The sequence below is a fragment of the Cygnus atratus genome, chromosome 6, assembly GCF_013377495.2.
Source record: "Cygnus atratus isolate AKBS03 ecotype Queensland, Australia chromosome 6, CAtr_DNAZoo_HiC_assembly, whole genome shotgun sequence".
In the NCBI taxonomy this organism is placed as follows: domain Eukaryota; kingdom Metazoa; phylum Chordata; class Aves; order Anseriformes; family Anatidae; genus Cygnus; species Cygnus atratus.
In genome coordinates this window covers 10,327,020-10,350,189 of record NC_066367.1, presented here as the reverse complement: position 1 = coordinate 10,350,189, position 23,170 = coordinate 10,327,020, and the positions used below count along the sequence as shown (strand labels likewise).

The following is a 23,170-nucleotide window of genomic DNA, read 5'->3' as shown; positions in this document are numbered from 1 at the left end:
GTGTTAAGCCCTGACAAGGCCTGTAATTATAAAAAGGAACAGAGTCATAGGACTCTGACATAAGGGAGCATTTTAAACACAAGCTTAGCTCAGTAGTCTATATTGGTGACTTAGGGAGCTTGATCATGGGAAGCAGAGTGCACCTGCAGCGCCAGGGGAGGTTTGGGTTACATGCCAGGAAGAATTTCTTCATGGAGAGGGAGCTCAGGCATCAGAAAGGGCTGCCCAGGGAGGTGGTGAAGTCCCCATCCGTGGAGGTGTTTAAGAGAGGTGTGGATGTGGCATTGAGGGACATGGCTTGGTAGTGGGACGTGGTAGGTCAGCAACCAAACCAAAACACACACACCACACACAAAGAAAACACAAACAAACCCAGAAAAGGCAAAGCTATTTGGGCTATATCTAGCCATTAAAGCTAGATGCCTGATGGACTAAAACTCATGCCTTTGGATTTGTGGCAGGACACCTTGTCCACAGCTGTGGAAAAAGGAATTAAGTGCCTTTATTAGTATGAATGAATCGATAATTAGCTACAAGCATTACAGAAAATTACAAGCAACCGGCGATGCAGAACACAAAGATGGAACAGTGATCCTTTAATAGCATTGTTATGAGATGACAGAACATGTACTAGACACAGTTACATGAGGTGTCTGAGACTGTCCTCCCACTGAGCTGTAACACATCAGAATGCTATCGACTGACCGGTGCACCCATATAGCATCTTACGAACTCATCCAACGACCATTTGACTTTATAGCAGAAAGTGATTGTAAAGAAAGACTCACTTCATTACAGAATAGATTTTCCTGAAAAAGAAAAGGAAATTTGCATCAGGTTTGTTCTTTGCATGCTGGATCTTTGAGTCTTGGTTCATCATATTCTCCAATCTACTTCAAAAAAAAAAAGGGGGGGGGGGGGAAATGCCATAGCTCGCAGTTTGTCTCGTACTCAACAGAACTAAGCAAATGTACCCAGCCCAAGAAAAATACATTTAACTTCACAGAATTGCTTATTAATTTCTGTAGCATCAGAACCATATCGCAAGGAATCTGTACAGAGAAATCTGCATATGCAAAACACCACATGTGCAAAAGTGTCGTGTTAATTGCTAATTAGTGGGGGAAAAAAGCAAGAACCAAACTGCTAGAAAAAAGTAAAGACAGTGGAATAAGCAACATATTGCTTATACAGTATAAACCAGCTCATACTGGCGAGTCTCTGAAGCAGAGGTGATTGAAGTTATAAGCAGATATATGGTCTCCTGAGAAATGCAGTTGAATTAAGAGCTACAACATGCACAAATTTGAGATCAGTTTTTCAAGAGAACACATGACTGCCTCTACAGCAGTCTGTAGCCTACACTGTATTTTCATCAAGTTTGTCACCATGGCAATGTGAAAATTCTCTGTAAATCAGTTTTGTTTGTAAAATTTTAGGGATGGATTTGTGCCAGAAATGAATGTCCACAGGTAGTAATGACAATCGCAGCAACCCCCTGAGAGTGACTTGTCCAGGAGCAGGGCTGGGGCAGGACCCAGGTAGAGATAGGGAACCTGGATGATTTAAGTCTGAAGCATAGGACATGGAGCTGAGCTGGGTTTGCTCAGCCTGAAGATGAAGCTGCAAGAAGAAAGCCCTTAGTGCTGTCTGCTACCTGGTGGGAGGATTTAGAGAAGGACAGGCTCTTCTCAGGGGTGTGCTTAGGTAGGATGAGAAGAAACAGGAGCAAGTTGGAACATGGGAAATTCCAGCTCAGTATAAGAAAAATCTTCCCCCAAGAGTGCTCCAGCACTGAACCAGGAGCCCAGAGAGGAGGAGGGATCTATATCCTGGGATATTCAAACCTCAGCTACACAGCCAGATGTAACTGGCTCTGCCCTGAGCAGGAGCTGGACTTCCAGAGGGCTTTTCCAGCTTGCCAAGTTCTTTGACAAGCTCATTTCCAGTGCTTGCAAAATGCAGTATTGCACAAGGCTAGCAGACAGCTGAGGGCCCTTTTTGTTCCTCCACTGAAGTCCTGTTGGTTTTCTTTAGCGATAAAGTTAACTGACTTGCAATCAGGCCTTAAAGACACTGTAAAGTCTAAGGAATCCTCCAAGCTCTGCATTCTCCAAAAGCAGGAACAATTTCCTCAGTGCAGCTGTGGGTCTAATCCTTGAAAACAGATCTAAAGGAGGTGAGCAAAGGGCAAGACAAAAATCACTGCCACTTAGAACAGCAACAATAGATTGTCACAGCGATTCTTTCTGCTGTTAGATGTCTGCTTCCTCCCTGCACTGTGATCTGACCTAAGCATCAGAAAAGGTCCTGCCCAGATCTGTATCAGTTTCAGTCCTTCACCTCCGAACACACGAGGGCATGCTTCTTTGCTATAACATGTCATGAATGCCAGGTGACTTTGATGGCTTAGCTATCACAGACAGACTCCAAGGCAAGAGGAATATAATGGTAGCCTGTCATTTCCTCCTTGTTACTAAAGAGGTAAATTGCTCTAGCTCTCACTCAGAGCTGATCTGGATGTGGAGCTCATGCATTACGCAGCAGATCCCATTCTGCAGGAATGTTCCTTCCTTCTGACGCGTCACTTTTTTCCTCAGAAAGCAACAGGCTGCTTTCTGGGAACTAGATAAAGTGAGGTGGATGAATGGAGAGGAAAATGACAGAAAAAAGTTTAATACAAGCCACGACAATTAAAAAAAAAAAATCAGGCAGCTTCTTACTGAGAACACTGGGGATAAAAGCTCTTCTTTCTATGCCCCAGGAGGGTTATGCACGCTGCCCCACTATTACTTTTCTGGATGAAGGATAAATGAGCATCCAAGTCCACTTGGAAGCTTGGATCCTGGATTTCTTGGGTACGAGCAGAAGAGGCCCAACATTACTAGTTATTCTTCCATTAGAAAAAAAAAAGTCAGGATAACAATCTATTGACTTCAGCTTCTGCAAGGCTGCTAATCAGCTAGTAACAACTGCCATCATCACATCCCAGCCAGCAGCAAGCTATTCCAGGTGAGAATTCAGCCAGAGGGTCATTTTATGGAAATACAGAAAATGCAAGGAGGAAATCACAGCCCTTTGGCTTTACGCAGAAGGAATCTGATTATCTATTAAAAACAAAACAAACACTTTCCCTGTGTGATTAATGACAGCAAGAGAAAAAAATCAGTCTTTACAACCTATACATATATTGCAAGCAAAAACAAGAGCTGTCTTCTTTATTTTCTTGTTTGCAGAAATGAAGCACTGCTGGTGACCCCAGACTTAAGTCATAGGTCAGACTCCACCCTGCACTAAAGGCAACTGCCATAGGTGGTTGATTTTGGAAGAGCATAGTGCTGGGGCCCTTTTCTTTCTGGAGTTCAAGGTATTAGGTGAGTTGAGCCATTTTTTAGGCTCCTCTTTGTGATTCTGAGCTGCAAACACCATTAAGCGGATTCCAGCTCAATGGAAACTGGAATTCCACACACCCCACCCCTGCACACTCAAAAAGCCTTTCACCACAGGGTGTGCAAAACAGCCTCCTTTCAGAGCAGGCTATCAACAGGGGACAGACTGCATTACTAACATGCCATTTGCTGACACTGTGGCAACTGACACAGCTTCAACAGGCTCTGCACATACCTTGCAGCCAGGCTAACTAAGGACCTTAACACTTGTTGCAGGCTAAGGTTCTTAACCAGCGATCAGCTGTCTGTACAGCAGCTGGCTCTCCTGCTGTTCCCTGCTCGTGTGCCTGAGTTATCTGTTGGAAAGGCCAGTCCACAGCTAGGACATGTAATATTCACAATCTCCCCAGTTCCGGAGATGCACCAGGAAATAAATCCAGAAGATCTGATTAGCACTTGTCAATGAAGTAAGCTCATTAGTCATTGATGTGGTTCTTTCATATGCAACTTGATAACTCTGTCAGACATCAGCAGACCAGTGGGTCTGAAGACTGCAGACCTGAAAGAGTTCTTTATATAACAATTGCATTGATTTCTTCCTCTTGAATATTTAGCACATTCTAATTAAAAGAGAGAAAGAGACAGAAAGCACCAATGAGATCATTTAGCCTAGCTTTCTGCATAGACTCGGGAAGGATTCAGGCACAGGATTCTACTGAAATAATTCCTGTTGCCAAAAAGAAGAGAAGAGCTAGTTCATAAAATGAAAAATCCAGCATGAAAAATTCTTTCAACAACTTGCCTTCGTAATTTTTACAGCAGTTACACATTGTGTTGCATAAAAAATAATAAAAAAATCACATTTGTTACCTGAACTTGTCTAGCTTTTCCTGTCAACAACAGGTCCTTTGAATAAAACATAAAAGTCTTCTATTATTAAATTGCTGTTTCTCCAGCCTCCTCCTAAATATGCTCAGCTGAGAGAATATGTCAGCTGAGCTACTGCCATCGCAAAACACAGCATATATTTCCCACAACCCAGCAAATACCTTCATCACAGAAGGGCTTGTAATAATGCCAGCCATGATCACACAGTTGCCAAAACACAGGAGGAAAAAAAAGTCATGAATGACCCTCCTTATCCTGAAGCACACTGAATAATTTGGGTACAAGTGGCTCCACATTTAACCCACAGATAAAACCCTCTAATTATAGGTACACATGAAATAGAGAAATAAGCACAGCTCCAGACTTTGCAGCTTTTTATTATAAAAATAAAGAAAACTAGGAGATCTTCAAAACTGCTTAAGTATATGCCTCTGAACCGTTGTTGGGCCAAACAACTAGGACTCTGGCATGAAACACAGCTCCACAATTGACACTGGCAACCTATCTTCAGGTTAGAACAGAAGTATTAACAGAAAGTATTAAAACTGGAGCTCCACAGGGTTTCAAGAACCATCAATTTATGCCCATTTGTTTCATGGTCGCTTTCAAGATGGTTTCACAACTAGCTTCTGATTTAGAGATTCGTTAGACATTAGGTCCAGGAACAAAAATATTTGTGATTACTGCTTAATGGGGATGGCTCCTCTTGAGTGACAAAGAATTAATTTAAGACAGCTGGCATTTTCCAAATGCAAAGAAAAGGATGTCAGCCCATTTTGAGAACACAGACCACCTTCCCAACAACTTTTCTGCAAGATTAGCTGAGGAAGGTATGACTCAAATTCATCCAGCCAGACTGAGACTGTTTGGTTCTCAGAAGCCAATGATAGGCACACGTTGACAAAATTTGTCCCTCAGTTCTCTGGAACAGAAAGTCAATTTTATGCTACTCTTCAGTAAGCCTCAGTCTTTCCACACTGTCTCCTTGGATTAAAGCTACCCAGAAGGACACAGAATGCACACCAGACTGCCACTGCATATGCTAGGGACGTTCAAAGGCATTTAGAAGAGTTAGAGAGTCCTGTAAGAGGAACAAGAACAGCATATCACTCACCTTTACTGGCTCATGGATAAACTAAACTAACATATGGATTTAATGAAAGCATTTATAGGAAGACCTGACCTAGCAGAATGACTGCATTTTCCTTTCAAGTCTGTTTCCTATGAGAATAGGGGCATATCTCCTTCAGCACATATAGATTTGCCACAGATATGTTTATGAGTAACATGTGTTAGTTTTTGGTGAGTCATCACAGCTAAATAACATCTAAAACTTTCTTGTTGCAAATGCAATGGGCCTGAACTGAGCTCCATACACATACAGCATTCAGTTCTGTCCCTCTGCAGGGAGGAAGGCCTGCTAACAACATGTACCCAAGCAAGCGTGTGAAGCCTTTTTAATCACACAGACATAGTGCTAAGTAGTTCAGTAGGATAGGCTTTGCCAGCTCCAGGGAATCGTGAGTGCCTTTCACTATCATTCCCTTTAACTGAGCTCCAAACACCTCCTTCACAGCTTCCCTGCAACAAACACCTGCCCTGGACAAGCTTCTTTGTTCTCTCAGATACCTTACTGCTTCATTTATTTTTTGTTTGCTGAACCACGTGGCCTCTTGCATTAGGTTCAGCACAAAGACGTGGCCATTCCTGAAAGCATAAACAGATAGAACAAGCTGTGGGCTGGAGGATAGCACTGGCAAGAAGGTGGCAGGTGACTTGCTGGAGCCCACAGTACAGGGCTCTAAAAACTCATCTGCGTCCCTGTGAGTACACAGACAGGACACACTCCAGGTCCCATGGTCGAGTGATGCACCCCTGCTAAGGGCAACCAGGTTGGGAAAAGGACAAAGCATCCACATGAAACATGGCTCTGCCAGTCAAGACAGGCGGAGACAAAAAGACACCATAATAGCTGAAGGCTTGAGCCCCACACCAAATTCAGGCCAGCAGATTGACTTTGTTGCACAGTGTTCAGGCTACCTGCACGCCAGAACGCTGGGGTTTGCTAGAGGAGAGTGAGCAACAGCCAGGTGCAGCTACAAGAGAAAAACAAAAACATCTGCTGCCTCAAAAACTGGTCAGAGCCCTGCTCTGTGAGCCCTCCTCACAGAGGCATGAGGGATGGCCACCCCAAAACACAGCTCCTGCCTGTGAGACCAGTGAGGGTATTCAGACCTCTGGGTGCTTTTGATGACATGGAATAGGGTAACTCCCACAAGAACGCCATGGCACTAACAGCTTTCATTCCCTAAACAGGCACTTCAGACCTGAATGGATTTTAATCCACAAAGACTACAAACCCAAAGCTCCTGCACATTTAACCCAGTCTCACTGAATAAAACGCCTCTTTATAACCACTCTCAGAACTGTATAAAAGGGAGAATTTGAGGGATCAGAATTATAATCCCTTAGCTTTTTGCACCAGTTAATTGCACCATACAGTTGAGTTACTCTTGCTTTCCAGGCAGAATCAGGCAATTTATGAAAGTGCTTCCTGGATTTGTCCTTTGAGCTGTAGGAACTGCATGTTTTGCCTCACATTTAAGCAACACTGTGCTACTTGCGTCACTGCATTTCCCCATAAGCAAGTCCCATATATGCCTAGGGTACTATGGATTTTAAGATGCTTGCATCCAAGAAGCACCTTCCCAAAGAGGTCCTTTATCCTGAGCAGCCACTTTACCACTCTGATCCGAAACCTGCAAACCTAGTGTGCATAGAAGCTACACTTGAACTGTACTCACCTGAACTGTATTATTCAATCTTGCCAGAGCTGAAACGGTTGGGTTTATGCCAGTCTCCATGGATGCTGCCTCTTCCTCTTGAAGAGAAGGCTTCAGAAACAAATATACAAAGAACATGGAGACATAAATGGGTGTTACATGCTGTCAGACATGTGTGTTACATGCACTCATTCTGCACAACATTATAAGAACCTCGATGCACACAAGTGCTGGTTACGAGAGCACAGATCTGACAATTCGGAAAAGGACTTCATAGTGTTTATAAACCACAGAATTACCCTATTTTGCAGCCTAATGCCCTCGCTGCGTTCTCACTGAGAAAACCCCTACACAGTAAAAAGAAGATGGATGTGATTTGAGCAAACTGCTGGTCTTCAATATTTTCTTCTCCCTCCGTTGGACGACCTTCAAATGGCCAATCAAATGATCCAAAAGGCAAACCAACGTGTGCCAGGAATGTCCAGCATGACAGAAATGGCTTACCTTCTCTGCGACTGCTGCCCCACTTGCCACGGTTCATTATCTGCATAAACATCATCTACAAATTAAATAAATTTATTTTAAAAGCTCAGTCAAGATGTCAGATTCACCTTCATTTCTTCAGGTACTATGTGATCACTGAAGTAATTCCAGACTTCATTATTAATTTCTCTGAAAACAAGGTTACTGCTGATACTATTGCAAAGCAGTTATACTGCTACGGAAGTCTTGTGCAGGGCAGACTCTCAGGTCAACATCTTTGGTACGTAATACTTTACCTGACTTTACTGTAGTGCAGGTACAGACAAGAAAGCAGAACTTGGAGAGCTGAATTAGTTTGTTGCACTCACACATGGCTTTGACTTATTTACCCCAAATTACTCTTTTAAAGGTTGTCTATAATCTTCTTTTGTAGGTTCCTGTCCCACTAATATGATCCCAGCCTCAAACAATCACAATTCCTCTCCTATCCAAATACCCATGGCACTACAGGTGCTACACTAACACCATTCACAGCGAGCCAAGCTGAGATCCCTTGAACTGAGTTACAACCTCCAGAGCAAGAGCTGCAGCCCTCTGCAGAAATGCTTTCTTTTTGATGTGCAGTAATTCTCTTTAGCATTTATTCCATACTAACTTTGTAGGAAATGTATTCCCCAGCACGAATATTGGCAGCAGAACAGAATTTTAAGAGATGGTTAAAGGAAGAACTCTGCTTGTAAAAGCAAGTGTTTATACTCAGTGCCCAATTAAACAAGAGTTATGCTTAACCCACAGAGGACAGACTGAACATCCAAGACTACTTTACGTATTCCAGTACTTCACACAGTCTTTTTGCTCTGCAAATCAAGAATTCCTATGGTGTATTCACTAACTTACTCTGAGTAGAGGTTCTGAACAACATTTGGCAATTCAAATCAAGAGAACACAGAATCCTTTGGTACTTGAAGCTTCCAAAAATAAAAGCTGTCCATATCCTCTGGCACCTTGCTTGTGAAACTAGTTTCATTCCCTGAACATAATTCTCAAGCACAATACCCACTGCAGATATGAGTTGTAAGTGCAGGCATCCAATTTCAAGTGTTGGTTAGTGGAAAAATGGCATTGTCTGAAAACAGCTAGCAGGAATTCACAGGTTGGGTCAGCATTTAATCACACCTTAAAAACCAAATTAGAGCTTAAAAATAAAGATGAATGGAACAAATCTCAGTAGAGCAAACCCTCTTCACCTATCCTATGATTACATGCTCAGCTGAGGGATATGATAACAGAGCCAGGATCATTGATATTTGTTTCTGTCTCTAAGATGTGCCAATCACTGTTCTCCAGGCACAGACATGCTATATTTCAGTGGAGAACAAGTGTCAGATTTGGTGGATGTGCCAGACTGTCACAGAGATTCACACTCTCCCCAGCCATCCATCAAGCAAGGTCAAACCTCTCATATGATGGAAAGTGAAGCATTATAGGAGACAGCTGGATTTCAAATCACATACGGTTTCCTGATGAAAACCTCCAACTGCCCCTAAATAGATGTCAGGAGCTTTCACAGCACAGAAAGCACAAAACAAGGAGGTTATCAGAAGTCTGAGTAAGGACAGAAAAAGGACACCATCCCATGTGCCACTATTGGGATGGAGAGGCCTCTGGCAACATGGCCGTGCGCAGAAAAAACACTCCAGACTTCAGTGACTGTTGCATTTAGGGTGGAGGAAGTGGGGTGTAGTGATGTGATGAATCATGGGCAAAATCCATGTCCCCTTATGCCTCAGTTTCTCCACTAACAACATGGGAACACCGTGAAGTGAGATGATACATAAAAACCCCTGAATTGCCATTCAGAGTTTCAGAGGGTCAAAGCCAGGTGTAAAGCCTACCTTCACACTACACTTGCATACCTGGCCTCTCCTTGAAAGAGAATGAGCAGAATTTTACGCCCCCCAAGCAGCAAAAAACAGTCTTCCTGTTCCTTACCTCCTCGCTGCTCATTGATTCAGAGCTGGATGTGCCCTGATGGCACTGCACAGCGACATTCCCAATCAGCTCACCGGAGACTTCCACAACACTTCTGCAGAAAGCAGTTCGCTGCAACAGATAAAAATAGAGCATCTCTGGTGGAGCAAAGCTACAGTGCAAACTATCTCATGGGATTTTCACTTGGGGGAGGAAATCTTTACAGGGAGTTATTAATCAACTTCCAAAAGGACAAAACTTAAGGAAGACTCTACACCTCACGAATATTTGGAGCAGCCTGAAGCCAGGCCATTATATTCTGGTGGCATATGACTGCACACAAGTTATTGCTCCACAATTGCATACTAGCTGTATGAAGCCTTGAACCTGCTATTGTTAGCAAAAAAAGCATCGCAAATCACAAACAGGAGAGTTATTCAGGGATATGGTGATGGCAGCTCCAGCTCTAGAGGTTGAGCTACCTTTAAAGAAGTCGTCTCCATGATTTGACAGAAGCTCCAGCAGAGCCTGCACCCAAGTTTGGAAAACAGACATCCTCACATTACCTTTCATTCTGTATTGTACCAACAAGAAGAAAAAGGGGATGTGTCTTCTCAACCACCAAACTGTCAAGACTAAGGTGGAGATTCCTCTCTTTACACTCAATCTGTAATTAATATATTCAGTACACACATCAAGATGAACCTATACGTTCACTCAAAAAATCAGGTCGATCTAATTAGACACCCTCTGATTGGGATGACCTGTGGGATGGGGTCTTACTTCACAGCAGCCAACTCTTGTGATTTGAAAGAAAACTTAGCAACTTTCATCAGTTCTGTGTTGTCCCAACTACACACACACACAAGCTGCTTAGCTCAAGAGCAGTGATACCCAAAGAGACCTTTGTCTCTCTCTATAGGACATAAACTACCTCCTGAGGTAGTAGCACGACTCACTATCTACTAGAAAAGGCTTTGCATCATCTGTTCCAGTGTCTTCCCAGAATCCCTCCTCTTCCCTAAACTCTGTGCCAGGGAAGGACAAACTTGGCAGTCACAGGGGAAAATGAGACAAGAAGAACTCAGAAGAGCAAAAAAACTATGCTTAGTCTCTCTAGAAGTCTAATACTGTACGTAGTATAGCAATATTAGGCACACGGACACAAGAGCTACCCCACATGTTTTGTAAGTTTTGTGCTAGCAGTTAGCACACAACCACTCAGAAGCTGGCAATGGAAGCCATATTTCATCAAAAACATCTGAGCACAGATTCAAAGATGATGCACTTACACCAAAGCTGGTCATCTAAGAATCAGAGTCCAGAAGGAGCTATATCAAAAGTCTGATCTGCCTTTATTTCAGGCTGAAAAGAGAGATGAAAACTAAAAATAAATTAAAAATAAATTTTAAAAAATAGCACTATTGGCACAAGGTGGGAATCAGCACTAGGTAGGAAACTAAGTCTTTACGTGGTACTTTCACAGCCTCATCAAAGAGCACTCAAAGCCAACAGTAAAGCATCTGTTGACTCCAAGGACACTTAGGTGGGGACAATGGATTGCCAAGTGAGTTCTGTTTTCTTTTGAAAGCTATACAAAATTCACACTACGTTCATAAATGAACACACTTGCTATCAAGGCCTAGTAGAGAAAAAGCATTTGGTCTGAATTTAGGCTTCAGCCACCCCTTGGCACTCAGTTAGAGCTGAAAATCAGCAGAGCTCTTCCTTCTTGGATATATCACCTCTGCTGTAAAAATACTGATAATGTTGCTTTCCCCTTAGACTTCCTGGAAACCCTAGCTCCAAGAGCAGGGAGGTAAGGCTGCCAAAATCCTTCCTCATTCCTACCGTGCAGTCAACACATCATCTTCACCTCACATACAACTCCTGGCCTTACTACTTACTGCAGCACAAAGCTGTGTCTGTGAGGATGCCCCACATCATCCTGTACAGATAGCCAGCTCTGTTCTTGTCTCCTGCTTTCCTGACTTCTTACCTAGATGTGTGATAGACAAAAGCAGATCAAACATCAGTTTTTCCACCCCTTAACTTGGAAAAGAAGGATTTGGTCCCAAAGCACAGACACTTTCACTACACACTGCTCCAAGGCACACATGCTCTCTTTTCAGCTCAGAGCAGCTCCTGTATTCCCCACTGGCCAGGAAGATTTCCCAACACTGCCCCTTCCCACGTGATACCCCCTCTGTTCGGCAGGTTGTATTTGTGTTTGTTTTTGTTTTCAGAGGGCCAACCACTCTTCAGCACTAGGAGTGTTTCAACATGTCCTGAGAACATCCTGCACCGAGGAGAGTTTCTCATTCGCACCAGATGCACTTACCACAAAGGGCCCTATTTTGAAGTCACATGTGAACGGGTCTCTTCCTGAAGCTTTCGTGCACACGGTTTCACGAATGCTGAGCTGCAGCTCTAGTCTATAATCATTGCTGTTCCACATATCAACCTGGTAAAAGAAAGGTCAAGACAACTAGTGCCTCTCTTCTTTGTCAAGCAGAAGCTGGATATAAGGGCATAATGGGTCAGCATCTAATTTAGAGCAGATTATGGTGCGTGACAAAGGGTATTTGCATGTGCTCAGGAGTTACTCTCTTAGGCAGATTTGGTAAACACAACACACAACAGCTTTTCACAGAGGTTTCACTAAAAATCCCACAGCCTGTTGCAGGAGTCAGTGGCAGGCGCTGTGACTGTAAATGACAGATGAGCATAGATAGCACCAGCCCTGCATGCTGCTGCCCACCAATGCCGCAGCAGCCCAGCAATTCTGTTGCTCCTACTTCTTTTGTGGGAACCAGGTGCTAACCCAATTAGATATCTAGACTGCTGGGAAGTCTATTGCAAATGCATAGCTTGGAAAGTAAAACACACAACTGTAAATGGTTGAATTAATGCACCTTGTACAGACACTCCTTGTCAGCTCACGTGCCCCAATGGGCAACGTGCATGCCACACTACAAGCCTTACATCTTGGTTGCTTTTGTTGACACACTAGGTTTTTCTTTTCTCTTTCTCACAGCCTAATCAATGTTTTAGCTCAAGATAGGACAATCAATCAATCAAGCAAGCAAACAACAACAAATCCACAGTGCTTTCAGCAATTGCTTTTAAGAACATTTATTCCAAACTAGATCACTATAGAAGTTATCTCACCATTCACTTTTGCAGAGGACTTGATACATGCCATCTATAGAAACAGAATGATTTTGAGGATGTCCAAGCACATGGGCATGCCATCTTTAAATCAGGAAGATCTAACTCCTTAACTCTGCTCCAGTACAGTAGATTTAAACCAGGTGTTTTGGTGTGTGGAGACAGGTGATGTAAATGGAGATTGGAGAAAGAATCCTGGATGTGTTTCTGGTGCTATTTAATTAGCAGTGCAGACATTCAGCTGAGACCCTCAGATGTCAATTAGATGTAAACCAGATTGCTTTATGCCAAAAGCAAAGCTGTCAGCTGGAGGTATTTGAAAACATCAGCTCTTTTCTGAATGAATTTTTGAATAAAATCTTACAAGACATCCCTCAAAGGCTTCTACTCAAGAGGTGGACAATTTGAACTCCAAAAATATTTTTAATTAAAACCCAACATACAAAGAATATTTAAAGTCATAACTTTGGATAACGCCCCTGGACCACCCTCTTCCAAGAAACATTAGAAAAGTCCAACTAAATCTGGGTTTCCAAGATCAGGTGAAAAATGGTTTTCTAACAAAGCAAAGCGTATTTAAAGCAAAGGACAGTTGTCAGCACACTTACACTTCTAACGTGGCTCCTGACAACTCCATACAGGTTTGGCCCCCATGACTGAGAATTGATCCTTGCGATGGATGCATTGAGAGCCTCTTCTGTGACAGGGAGTTCATAATCGTACACTGGAAACCCTGAGACAGACACACACATCCATTAGAAGTTCAGTGTCACCTCGCGATTTTCCCGCCTGAAACATATGAAAAATGACATGGTAGCACTCTGAGCAACTTACCTGAACATGAGAAAATGCTCAGTGTGAGGACAAAAATTAAGATCCTCATAGTGTGCCTTTCAAAAATCCTCTGGTCTCTTCCCTCTCTAAGCAAGGGTTTCCACTGCATATTCATGTCTTTATATAAATGCAGCCTTGATACTATACCTGACCTTCCTGTGTCCAAGCTCTGCTACAAACATTGCACTTTAAACCGAATTGATCCGAGAGTAAATATTTGCTGTCAGCTTTTCTCCATTTAGCAGTAGTTCTCTGATAACAGATGGACTGCTGTGCTTTTTCCTTAGCACTGTGATTAAAAAGAACCACTGGATTTCTGATGCCTCCACAGCCAAAGGCAGAGTCTAGTTATTTTGTTCGCTTTTAGCCACTCGTTTTTGATTTAAGGCTGGTGAGTCAACACTTTCCTGACTACCTTACCAGCAGCTTTGTGTCCCAGCCACAACTGAAAGCACTTACAAGCTGGAACTCCCCAATTCCCCAGGACCAGAACGGGAATCCACGCACATGGACTTGTCTGAGACCACGACACACCAGGCCAAAGCATCGAACAGAACCTCTCCGACACAAGGCCCATGGCAGACCCTTGGGACACCCAGGTCCATTTGCCCTGTAAGCTCCTGGGACCTTTCCTGTTGAGCTGTGCCCGAGGGACTCTCTCATGGCTCTGACTCTTTGCCAAGCCTGAGCCCAGCTAACCAAACAAGTAAGAGTCTGTGACCATTTGGTTTCCCCTGTCAGATCCTCCTGATGCTCAGGCCTCAGTTCCAGCGCAGAAATGAATGGGATTTTTGAAAAACGATGACCTCACTTCAGTATTGAAAACATCATCAAGAATTACAGGGACAAGGGAGACATGGCACCTTAGCTCTTAGCTAACTGAAGCCAGACTGCACCTAGGCAAGGTGTTCTCTATCCCCTCTCCAGCACAAGGCATTCAGTATTTGCTAGACTTGCTTTCCAAATGCAGGCAACACATCGTATGACTTTACCACAACTACCCCATCTGCAGCACATTTCAGAGAAGCACCTGGGTTTTAAGTGCTGAAGGCTGTCCATGGGAGTTGGGGAAAGGGGGGGGAGGGAAACTGCTTCCTTCAAACAAGTTCACCCATTGCTGTCTGTTCGCAAGGCAGAGATGTGTCTAACCGTATTTATTCTGAAGATCCTGTGTGTGAAATTCCTCTATTAACCTTCAAATTACAGTTCCACTTACATTATATGGTACTGAGTCGTTGTCAGAACTTCCCAAATGACAAGCACTCAGGAAAGACATGGGAGCACACTGGGACTCAGATTTTATAAGGGAGAGGATAAAGTCGTTTTTGGTTCTTAGGCCTTAGGATTAAGATAGCCTAACAATACACAGCAATGGCAATATCATGCTTCCTTGCCATTTCTCATTGCTACATCCATAACTTGTGCTAGAGGGATAGCTACAGATTCTCATCCATGGCAAAAACCTCCACATTCTTGCAATCAGAAGGGAAAGATACCCACATCTTTATTCAAAGTAACAGTCTCATCCTTAGCAATGGTGAAAGAACAAGCAATTATGCTCCTGCTCAGCCTGGGCTTTGCACTCCAAAAGTGACGAATAACGATGTTGCAAAGCAAAGTCAAGCGAAGTCGTCAGAAGAATCCGCCTTGTCCCTGGCTCTAACCAGGGACATCTTCCAGATGAGACAAATACAATTCACAGCCAAGCACCTCAGGGCAGGAGGGAGGGAGCTGGACCCAACTTAATTTACACAGCAAACAGTTAGGCACCATTTAAGAAAAGAGAAAATTAGAGTTTAATAGCTTCTGTTATATTGCTATTTTCAGACCACTCTCACTCCCAGTAATCAAGTCAGCTGTTCCCAGACTACTGGGAGAAGAATAATTTATCTTTGTGAGTGAAATTTTAATTATTTCAAGATACATTTTCATTAAAAATGTAAATTATGCAGCAATGGCACAGTCCAAACACCGTCCCAGGCACTGAGGAACAATTTCTGATCACATTTTCCTAGCAGATTAAAGTAAATTATGTCCCTTTAGATAGATGAAAACCCAAATAAATTCAAAACAGCTGATTTTTTTTTTTTCCTAGCTCTGGCATTGGCAAATCCAAAAGGCTCCCTAAAAGTTCTCTGTGGGTAACTCCTTCCTCACAAATGCAGAAGCCTAGTTGTTGTATTGGCTTTAGCTGACAGAGACAGGAAAAAGGCTTCCCGATTTTGCTCAGACTAACAAAGACTTTGAGACCTGATCCATTGTTCATTGATGCCAACAGAGACTCAGCTGTGACTCCTTTTGGATCCTGTCTGCATGTCCCTTGATAAACTAGCTCTTGGCCACCTGGGGCAGCTGGGATGGAGAACAAGTCTTGGTTCTTCCCATTTCTCTACCTGCTGTAATAAGATGGCACCCTGTGCCATGCTGGCTGCATTTCTCAATACCACATAGAGCTTTCTGCTAAAGCACTAGCAAGACTCAAAGATTTGATAGTCAACAGGAGAGTAGAGTGAAAACAAATGAATATAGTCACACCTCAGCTTCCCACACCTACACTAGTAAGGATGAAAACAGATGCATTTCATAGGTCTGGACTTTATACCATCCAGCTTCATATTCTACAAGATTTGCTGATGCTCCAGAGAACCCACAGAGTTCTGTGTCAACACTGAAAACTACTGGAACTGATGTCTTAACAGTAATTTTACAAAGATTAAAGGCAACATTTCAGCGTGTACAGGCAGTGCCTAGCCCCTTTGTCACTGCACTTCTGAGGTGCACCATACATGCTGGTCTGAGAAATGCAACCTAAACCTACAGTTTTCACTGCTGTTGCTGTGGACTTTGAGAGTGAAGCAATAGAAAGCACACATTACAGCAAACAAAACCTCAACAATGCATACCGGGTGGTTATTCGGAAACATCATAGGCTGCAGCAGAACCTCAGAGATCTCTCTTCATTCCTTTGAGCCTTTGAAACTTTAAATATTTATATTTCCTGTTTCTGCTAGGTCAGCAGTAATAGTTCTTATGGGGTCACTGGCATAACTTTGTAGTTGATGCAAGACAAATATTACCTGCAGACTCAAAGACTGTTACCTGAAAAGCCAAAGAGAGAGATGTCTTCTTTTTTTTTTTTTAACATTTTGCTGACCATACTGATAATTTTCAAGGTTTTCTCCCTCTCCCAAACACTGTATGCATAGGACACATTGTCAGCTAATTCTGCTCTTATATCCTTTTGCATTCTTAGTTACAGTTAGTTGCAACCATGGGTCAAACCAAGCCCTGGTAAAATTTGAAATCCTAGGTGAAACCAGGCAAAACATTCACCTCCCACTTCAGAAGCCATTTTCTGTACAGCGCAGCCACCTGTGTCATATGTTCTCCGTTGTGAGTCTCAGGCTGTCATTTACTGAAAGTGGCTTGCACTGCACTTTCTGGTATTCAGTCATGTTACCAGCATTTCTTTTTAATGGTATTTCAACCCTATCCCTCAGCATCAGTGTAATTCAGCACACAAAGGGTTGTACCTGGCAGTGAGTCATGAGAAGGTGCTCATTCAGAGGAACATGAGTCATGAATTTTTAGCTTGAATTAATAAAAAAAATACAATATTTTCTCATTTGAGAAAAGTAGTATATTTTTTGTAATTCCCTTCAGGGGTTAAGATCCATAACCAGAAAAATCAGAAATCTAAACTTCAAGGATCCTTAAACAACAAAGCTGACATTCTCATCTCTGCTCTTTGGAGTCTCTGGCCAGCTACACCATGTTTTAGACATTAGCGAGAAAGTCACTGGAGGTGAGATCAAGCTTTAAATCAGCATATATTTTAAATAATGGCTTCAGTCATGAGGAGCAAAACCAAGAATTTGCCAGCCACGCTACTCCAGGCACTGTTTTGTCTCATGCTCTGCACAGCGGCAGTCTGCCATTTGGATTCAAAAGTCTGAGGGCACACATGGAAGCTCAAAGCACAAAATATTTGGGGTGAAAAGATGGAGGTGAATTGGACCACTTCTTCCCCAAACTGAGCGCAAAACCAGGATTCTACACAAGTTCTCAGCTGCTACGCAAGCACTGCAGCATCAACAGAGGCTTAAACCTCCAGTTTAGCCTTCTATAGCCATAACACCAAAAGCTCAGCCACAAGTTCAGCATCTTTATTGCCACTCTAGGCCCTGAAATTGGTGCCTGGTCCTGACATTAGATTATCCATAGGCAGTAGAACAGGCACTGGCAGAGCCAGAGGCTTGCTCTTCTGCTGAAGAAAGCCACATACAAAGGCATGCCTATCATAATGAGCTCCTTCTGGCACAGCTCAGCACACAATGAGCCCAGGAGAAATTCTCAGAAACAAACAAAAACCAACCAAACAAAACAAATTGAAAAAAACAAACAAACAACAAACACCTGCAGGCAGCCCTTGTGCTCATTGAGACACTCCTAGAAACAGCTGTGTTCACATCAAGAGGCAGAGGTGCTGGCTGCAGGAGTTGTTAACCTGAGATAACAGAGAACGAGTAAGTGCAAATAGTAGAATATGGATTGAATGCACAGATTTGAGACAAACAGTACAAGGACAGAGCACCACAGCACGCCAGTCCATTGGTGAGTGTATACCACGTGGTAGAGGTACAAACCCATCTCTCGAGAGGAACATCCCAAACACAAAACCCTACTCCTCCCACTTGTGTGCCCATACCTACAGGCAATACCTACTTGGCACGAACACGCTTAGGAGTGGACACAAAACTCAAGAACGTCTGTGACCTCCCATGCTACCTGAGCTACCCTGTGACAACCCCAAACCACTTAACACCCCTTACCCCAGCATCAAGAACAACACACCTGCTCTCCCAGACTAGACATGCCACAACCACCCGTGTCCACTCCATTGAAAAGATAAAATAGTGTATTTGTTTAACTACGATTCAATTACTCGGAGCAATTAGTTTTATGAATTCATTCAAGAGCTGCGCTTTGGCATCTAACAACTGCTTACATGAAGCAGCCTGGAAGGGACTTGTCTTGCACATCTGCTGACACGCTTTTCCCTGTGAATTGCTGAGGGCCATGCAAGCACATCAACTCTGGCTCCAAATACTCTGCTCTTAGAAGAGGTATTAGCAGCCTGATCTTATTCCTTTATCCAAGCTACCTAAGCTCACATTTTACAGCCAACAGCCCAAAGCTAGGAGAAGGGCTCTCCTCTTCCCAACATACCCCAACCCCAGGTCCCTCAGGAGATAGTCCATGGCTGGTCATGTTCTCCTTATAGCAAAGATGAATCCCCTCAAAAAAAATATATATATATATCTCATTTCCCCACCAGGAGCACGCCTCAACTCTGGGAATTCTTGTTCATTAAGGGATTCTGTCAATACACTCTAGCCCCAGCTTTTTACCTGAGCTACAGCCCACCCATTTCTGAGATAGTTAGCCACAACAGAGAAGAAGAGCTTTTAGCCCCCTGGCAGCCAGTGCACAGAGTATTAATCCTGTGCAACACATGCTACCTGTGCCAAAATGGCAAGATACAGAGATACAGTGTGATGTGGATGGACCACGGTGCTGGCTAGCTGCTCCCCACATCTCATATCCTCCTTTTCGATAGACTCCCTGGAGCTTCTCAGTTGCTACAAGAGCAACTTCAGCTACTCAGCAAGTGCAGCGAATGAAAGCAAGATGAGATATTCTATAGTCCAAACAACCAGCAGTAATTACTTACACTCACACAAAGGAAGCAATAGTACAAAGAAGAGTGCTGAACCTCTTACAGGTCTCTTATTGTAGGTTTATAGTGCAAATAAGCTCCGGAACTGAACCGCAACAGAAAAGATCTGAGCGGGAAAGCCATGGGTCACCTGCAAAGGTATCAGTCTGTCCTAATTCTGTCATTGTGCAAGGAATAACCACTTAACCAGACACAGCCCAATGTCCTTCAGGGGAGGGGTCACAGATCAAGTTCAGACTCTGTGAGCCCAGGCAGCAGGTTCACAACTGGGACCACTCCTGATACTAACCTGTGCCCTGTGGCCCACCTGGAGACCCCAAGTAGATCCTGTTGGTCATAGGCAGGAGGAACTTTACTGAATCAACTCTTTTCTGAGACAGAGACTTCTCAACAATATCTTAACTTCTTGTAGCTTTCATCAACCCCCTTATATGCACACATAGACAAAGTTTGAAACCTCACCTCCTGTGGGAGCACCATGGGAATAGAAATTGAATCTATCCTATCATGCAACATAGCTTTTGCATCCAGACTACAAAATGAGGCTGAGAACTGGCATTTCCTGGTTCACAGAGTTACTGCAACACTTCTTCCTCCGTTATATTTGGAGGAACCGCTTAAAATCCTTGGTTTGATTTCACCATATCTCATTACCCTGATGGTTAAAAAAAAAAAAAAAAAAAAAAAAATAATGACAACAAACACCTTTCTAATATCTATTTTAAATCTAGCCTCTCTCAATTTGAGACCATTGCCCCTTGTCCTATCTTATGTGATAAGGTCTCCATGTAGCTGTCTCTTCTCTAGGCTAAACAAACCCAACTATCTCAGCCTCTCTTCACAGGAAAGGTTCTTAAAAACAGCTGTGATATTTCCTTTTTTCCAGTCACTGGAGACTTGACCTGTCTGCCATGACTTCCCAACTGTGATGGAGAGCAGCTTGACAATCATGTCTGCCAGTTCCCTCAGTACCACGAGATGTACCTCAACAAGTTCCATGGACTTGTCTACATTCAGATTCCCCAGACAGTCTCAAACCCAGTCTTCTCCTACAAGAAGAAGGACTTCATTCACCCAGGCTCTGTCTTGAGGTTTAGGAACTGGGGAGATTTGACAAGATTGATTATCTGTGACAACTGAGACAAAACAAAATTGTTGACTACCTCAGCACTTTCCTTGTACAATCACCACTAGGTCTCCCTACTTGTCTAGCAGGCGGGATACTTTCTTTGGTTCTTTTCCTGCCAACCTGTCTACAGAAGACATTCCTGTTATATTTTACTTCCCTTGTCAGGTTCAGTTCCAGATGTGCCTCCCAATCCCATCCCTACATGCCCAGGCAGCATTGCTATATATTGCCAAGATGTGTGTCCCTGCTTCCAATGCCTATGCATTTCCTTCTTGCTCCTCAATTCAGTCAGCTGTTTATACATTGATGCAGGTTTCCCACCTTCCTTGCCTGATATCTTGCACTTGGGGATTGAGAGATGTTGTGCTCAAAGAAAAACATTCTTGAAGATATGCCAACACTTTTCTGCTCCGATGTCCCTAAAGGCAGTTTCCCAGGGGATGCAGTTCTTTAAACGGGTGAAAGCTTTCCTAAAGTCAGAGCTCTCAACTTTGTTCTTTGCCCGGCCCGTATCCCTCAAGGTCATGAATTCTACCACAGCATGACTGCTGCCACCCAGGCTGCCACCTATCCTGACCTCCCTAATGAGTTCATCTGTGTTAGTGAGCAACAGATCCAGTAAAACTCCTCTGGCAGGAGCATCTATCACCTGGATTGAGAAATTGTCCTCAACACGCTCTTAAGAGTCTCCTGGCCTGCTTGCTACTTGCTGTGCTGCTTTTCCAGATGTCAGGCTAGTCAATGTCATCCAGCATGACCACAGGGACTTGACAAGAAGTTGCCTTGAGACACTATAATATCAGTATTTTAAATCCAATTAAGAATGGGAAAGCAGGCAACAGTTGGTGGCAAAAAAACATGTGAGCCACCTCCTCTATGAAGAAATACAGTCTGGTTTATTCACAGCACCTGGATACTGCTTTTGTCCTGGGATTCCTATAGCAGGCTCCAGCAACACGTCCCGCTCAACCAAGAGCTGTATTCTCAGGCATTGCCTGCTCCCCCAGGAGCCTCGAGTATCAGCAGTGGGCCATGATGCACCCTTCCTGCCCTCACAGTTCTCCATCCCATTCCATGTTCCCATCCCTGGAGCAGAACCTGCTCATGTTCTTCAGCCCGGCAATAACCTTCTTCTTCAGTACTACTGCATGAGCAGAGAGCAAGGGAGGAGAGGGAGTACAGACACATTAGAGCTGACCACTAGCACCACCAGGTAAGGGACTTTTCTGCCCACAGTAATTTATAGATATCCCACAGGAGCAGACTGAAAAATAATCACCCTAATAATGCCATGTAAATAACTATCCATTGTTTCCATTCCTTTGATGCCTTATGAGAGACAGTTGCTTTACAACTGTGATCTCATACTGCTCAACGGAGGAGGCTGATGCAGGACATTTCCTCAGGAAAGAATCTTGTATGATAACATGTGGAAGACAACCATCAGGTCAAGGGATACCCAGCAGGAACAGTATATTCTGAAGGACATCTGAACAAACATCTTTGTGCTTGATGTGTAGGTACCCAAGCAAGCTTAAAATCACACGTCTCAATTTCAAGGACAGCTCACTCTTGACCAGCCATCCACCTGTGGATGGAGGCCTGCTATGGAGTTTTACTGGGACGTACGGTGACAGGAATGGCTGTCTAGAGGACAATTTGTATGCACATAGTACTATTGTCCCCTGGTTTTGTTTGTCCCCTCAAAGGAGGGACAACACTCAAGTGTCATCCTCAAAGCAGACAAACCCTCACATGGTAACAGAGAAGACCAAAAAGCATCCATCTCCTTTCAGGATATCTAAACTGTGTTTGTTCAAGAACATGCCCTGACTTTAAGGTCGTCTAATGCCCGGCAGTGGCAAGCTCACAAAAATGCGTGCCTCATTCTCTACAAGATGCATAGCAAGGGCCAAGCTTTGGGAGCCAAAACTTCCAACCCTTACCTGAGGCCAGGGACACATCAAGATCAAGTGGTGCCATACAGAGGACTCTCCTAGGTGCATGGTCTCTGCATCTCAGTTCTGTGCTGGCTTTGGGCCAGAGCAGCTTCCACCAGGGAAGAGGCTGTGACTCATTCTCCATCTGTGTGCAGCCATCTCTGTACAGAAGAGGCAGATGGCCTAGAGAGATCAGAGAGAATATCATGACACTAAAATTATGCTCACTGAAGCTGGGGATGCAAAGGAAGTAAAAAGCAGGATAGATCCATCACCTCCTGGGGCACAGCAGCAAAAGCCAGGCAAACACATCTTGTAATGGATTTAAAAAGTCTAAATACATAAAATGTGCTTAAGTGTGTGAGTAAAGGCCTTTTAATTCACAGCTCTCACTGCCACACTAAACTGACCATGCCACAAGAGGTAGCCAGCCACCCTTAGAGTGTGTTTAATGTAGAATAATGATTTGTGGCAGAGCCACATCAATATTGTAAACAGCTATGACCTGAGGCAGCACCAGGGGTGTGGGGAATGCTTTGCCTCTGAAAAGCAGCAGAGATGTTTATCATGGTGCCCCACCGAGATGGGCCACTGCTGTCTGTAACTGGGCTAGGCATGACTGCCTGGGGAAGCCCCCTGCCTCCACAGAGGGGTAGGGGGCTTTTGGGGTGCCCTGCATGTGAGCAAGGCCCCAGCCTTGAGTATGGGGAGGTGTTTTCTCAACATCAGCTGGGACGAAATGGTGCTGTACAGCAATTACCTGGAAGGTGAGCAGCCAGGCTGCAAAAGCCTGCAGTGCTTTGGGAGTCACTCGGGCCAGCTCTGGGAAAAGGGCAGGCCAG

The 23,170-nt window shown here is 43.8% G+C and overlaps 1 protein-coding gene across 1 annotated transcript; it reads right to left on the bottom strand.

Moving 5' to 3' along the window:
- Positions 1–780: 780 nt before the first annotated feature.
- On the bottom strand, positions 781–23,170 carry SPP2 (secreted phosphoprotein 2). Its single transcript, XM_035572643.1, has 9 exons — positions 23,089–23,170; positions 22,335–22,511; positions 13,294–13,418; positions 11,856–11,978; positions 9,536–9,646; positions 7,565–7,619; positions 7,082–7,171; positions 4,260–4,295; positions 781–809 (listed from the first exon to the last, which is right to left on the bottom strand). Exons 2-7 carry the CDS (start codon positions 22,471–22,473, stop codon positions 7,092–7,094), a joined length of 633 nt encoding a protein of 210 aa, XP_035428536.1. The 5' UTR covers positions 22,474–22,511; positions 23,089–23,170; the 3' UTR covers positions 781–809; positions 4,260–4,295; positions 7,082–7,091.

Coding starts and splice junctions, on each gene's coding strand:
- SPP2 (XM_035572643.1), bottom strand. CDS start 22,473: ATGGAGAATGAGTCACAGCCTCTTCCCTGGTGGAAGCTGCTCTGGCCC. Junction 9,647..11,855: donor TCAAAATAGGGCCCTTTGTG/GTAAGTGCATCT, acceptor TATCTGTTGCAG/CGAACTGCTTTCTGCAGAAG. Junction 7,620..9,535: donor AATCAATGAGCAGCGAGGAG/GTAAGGAACAGG, acceptor TTTAATTTGTAG/ATGATGTTTATGCAGATAAT.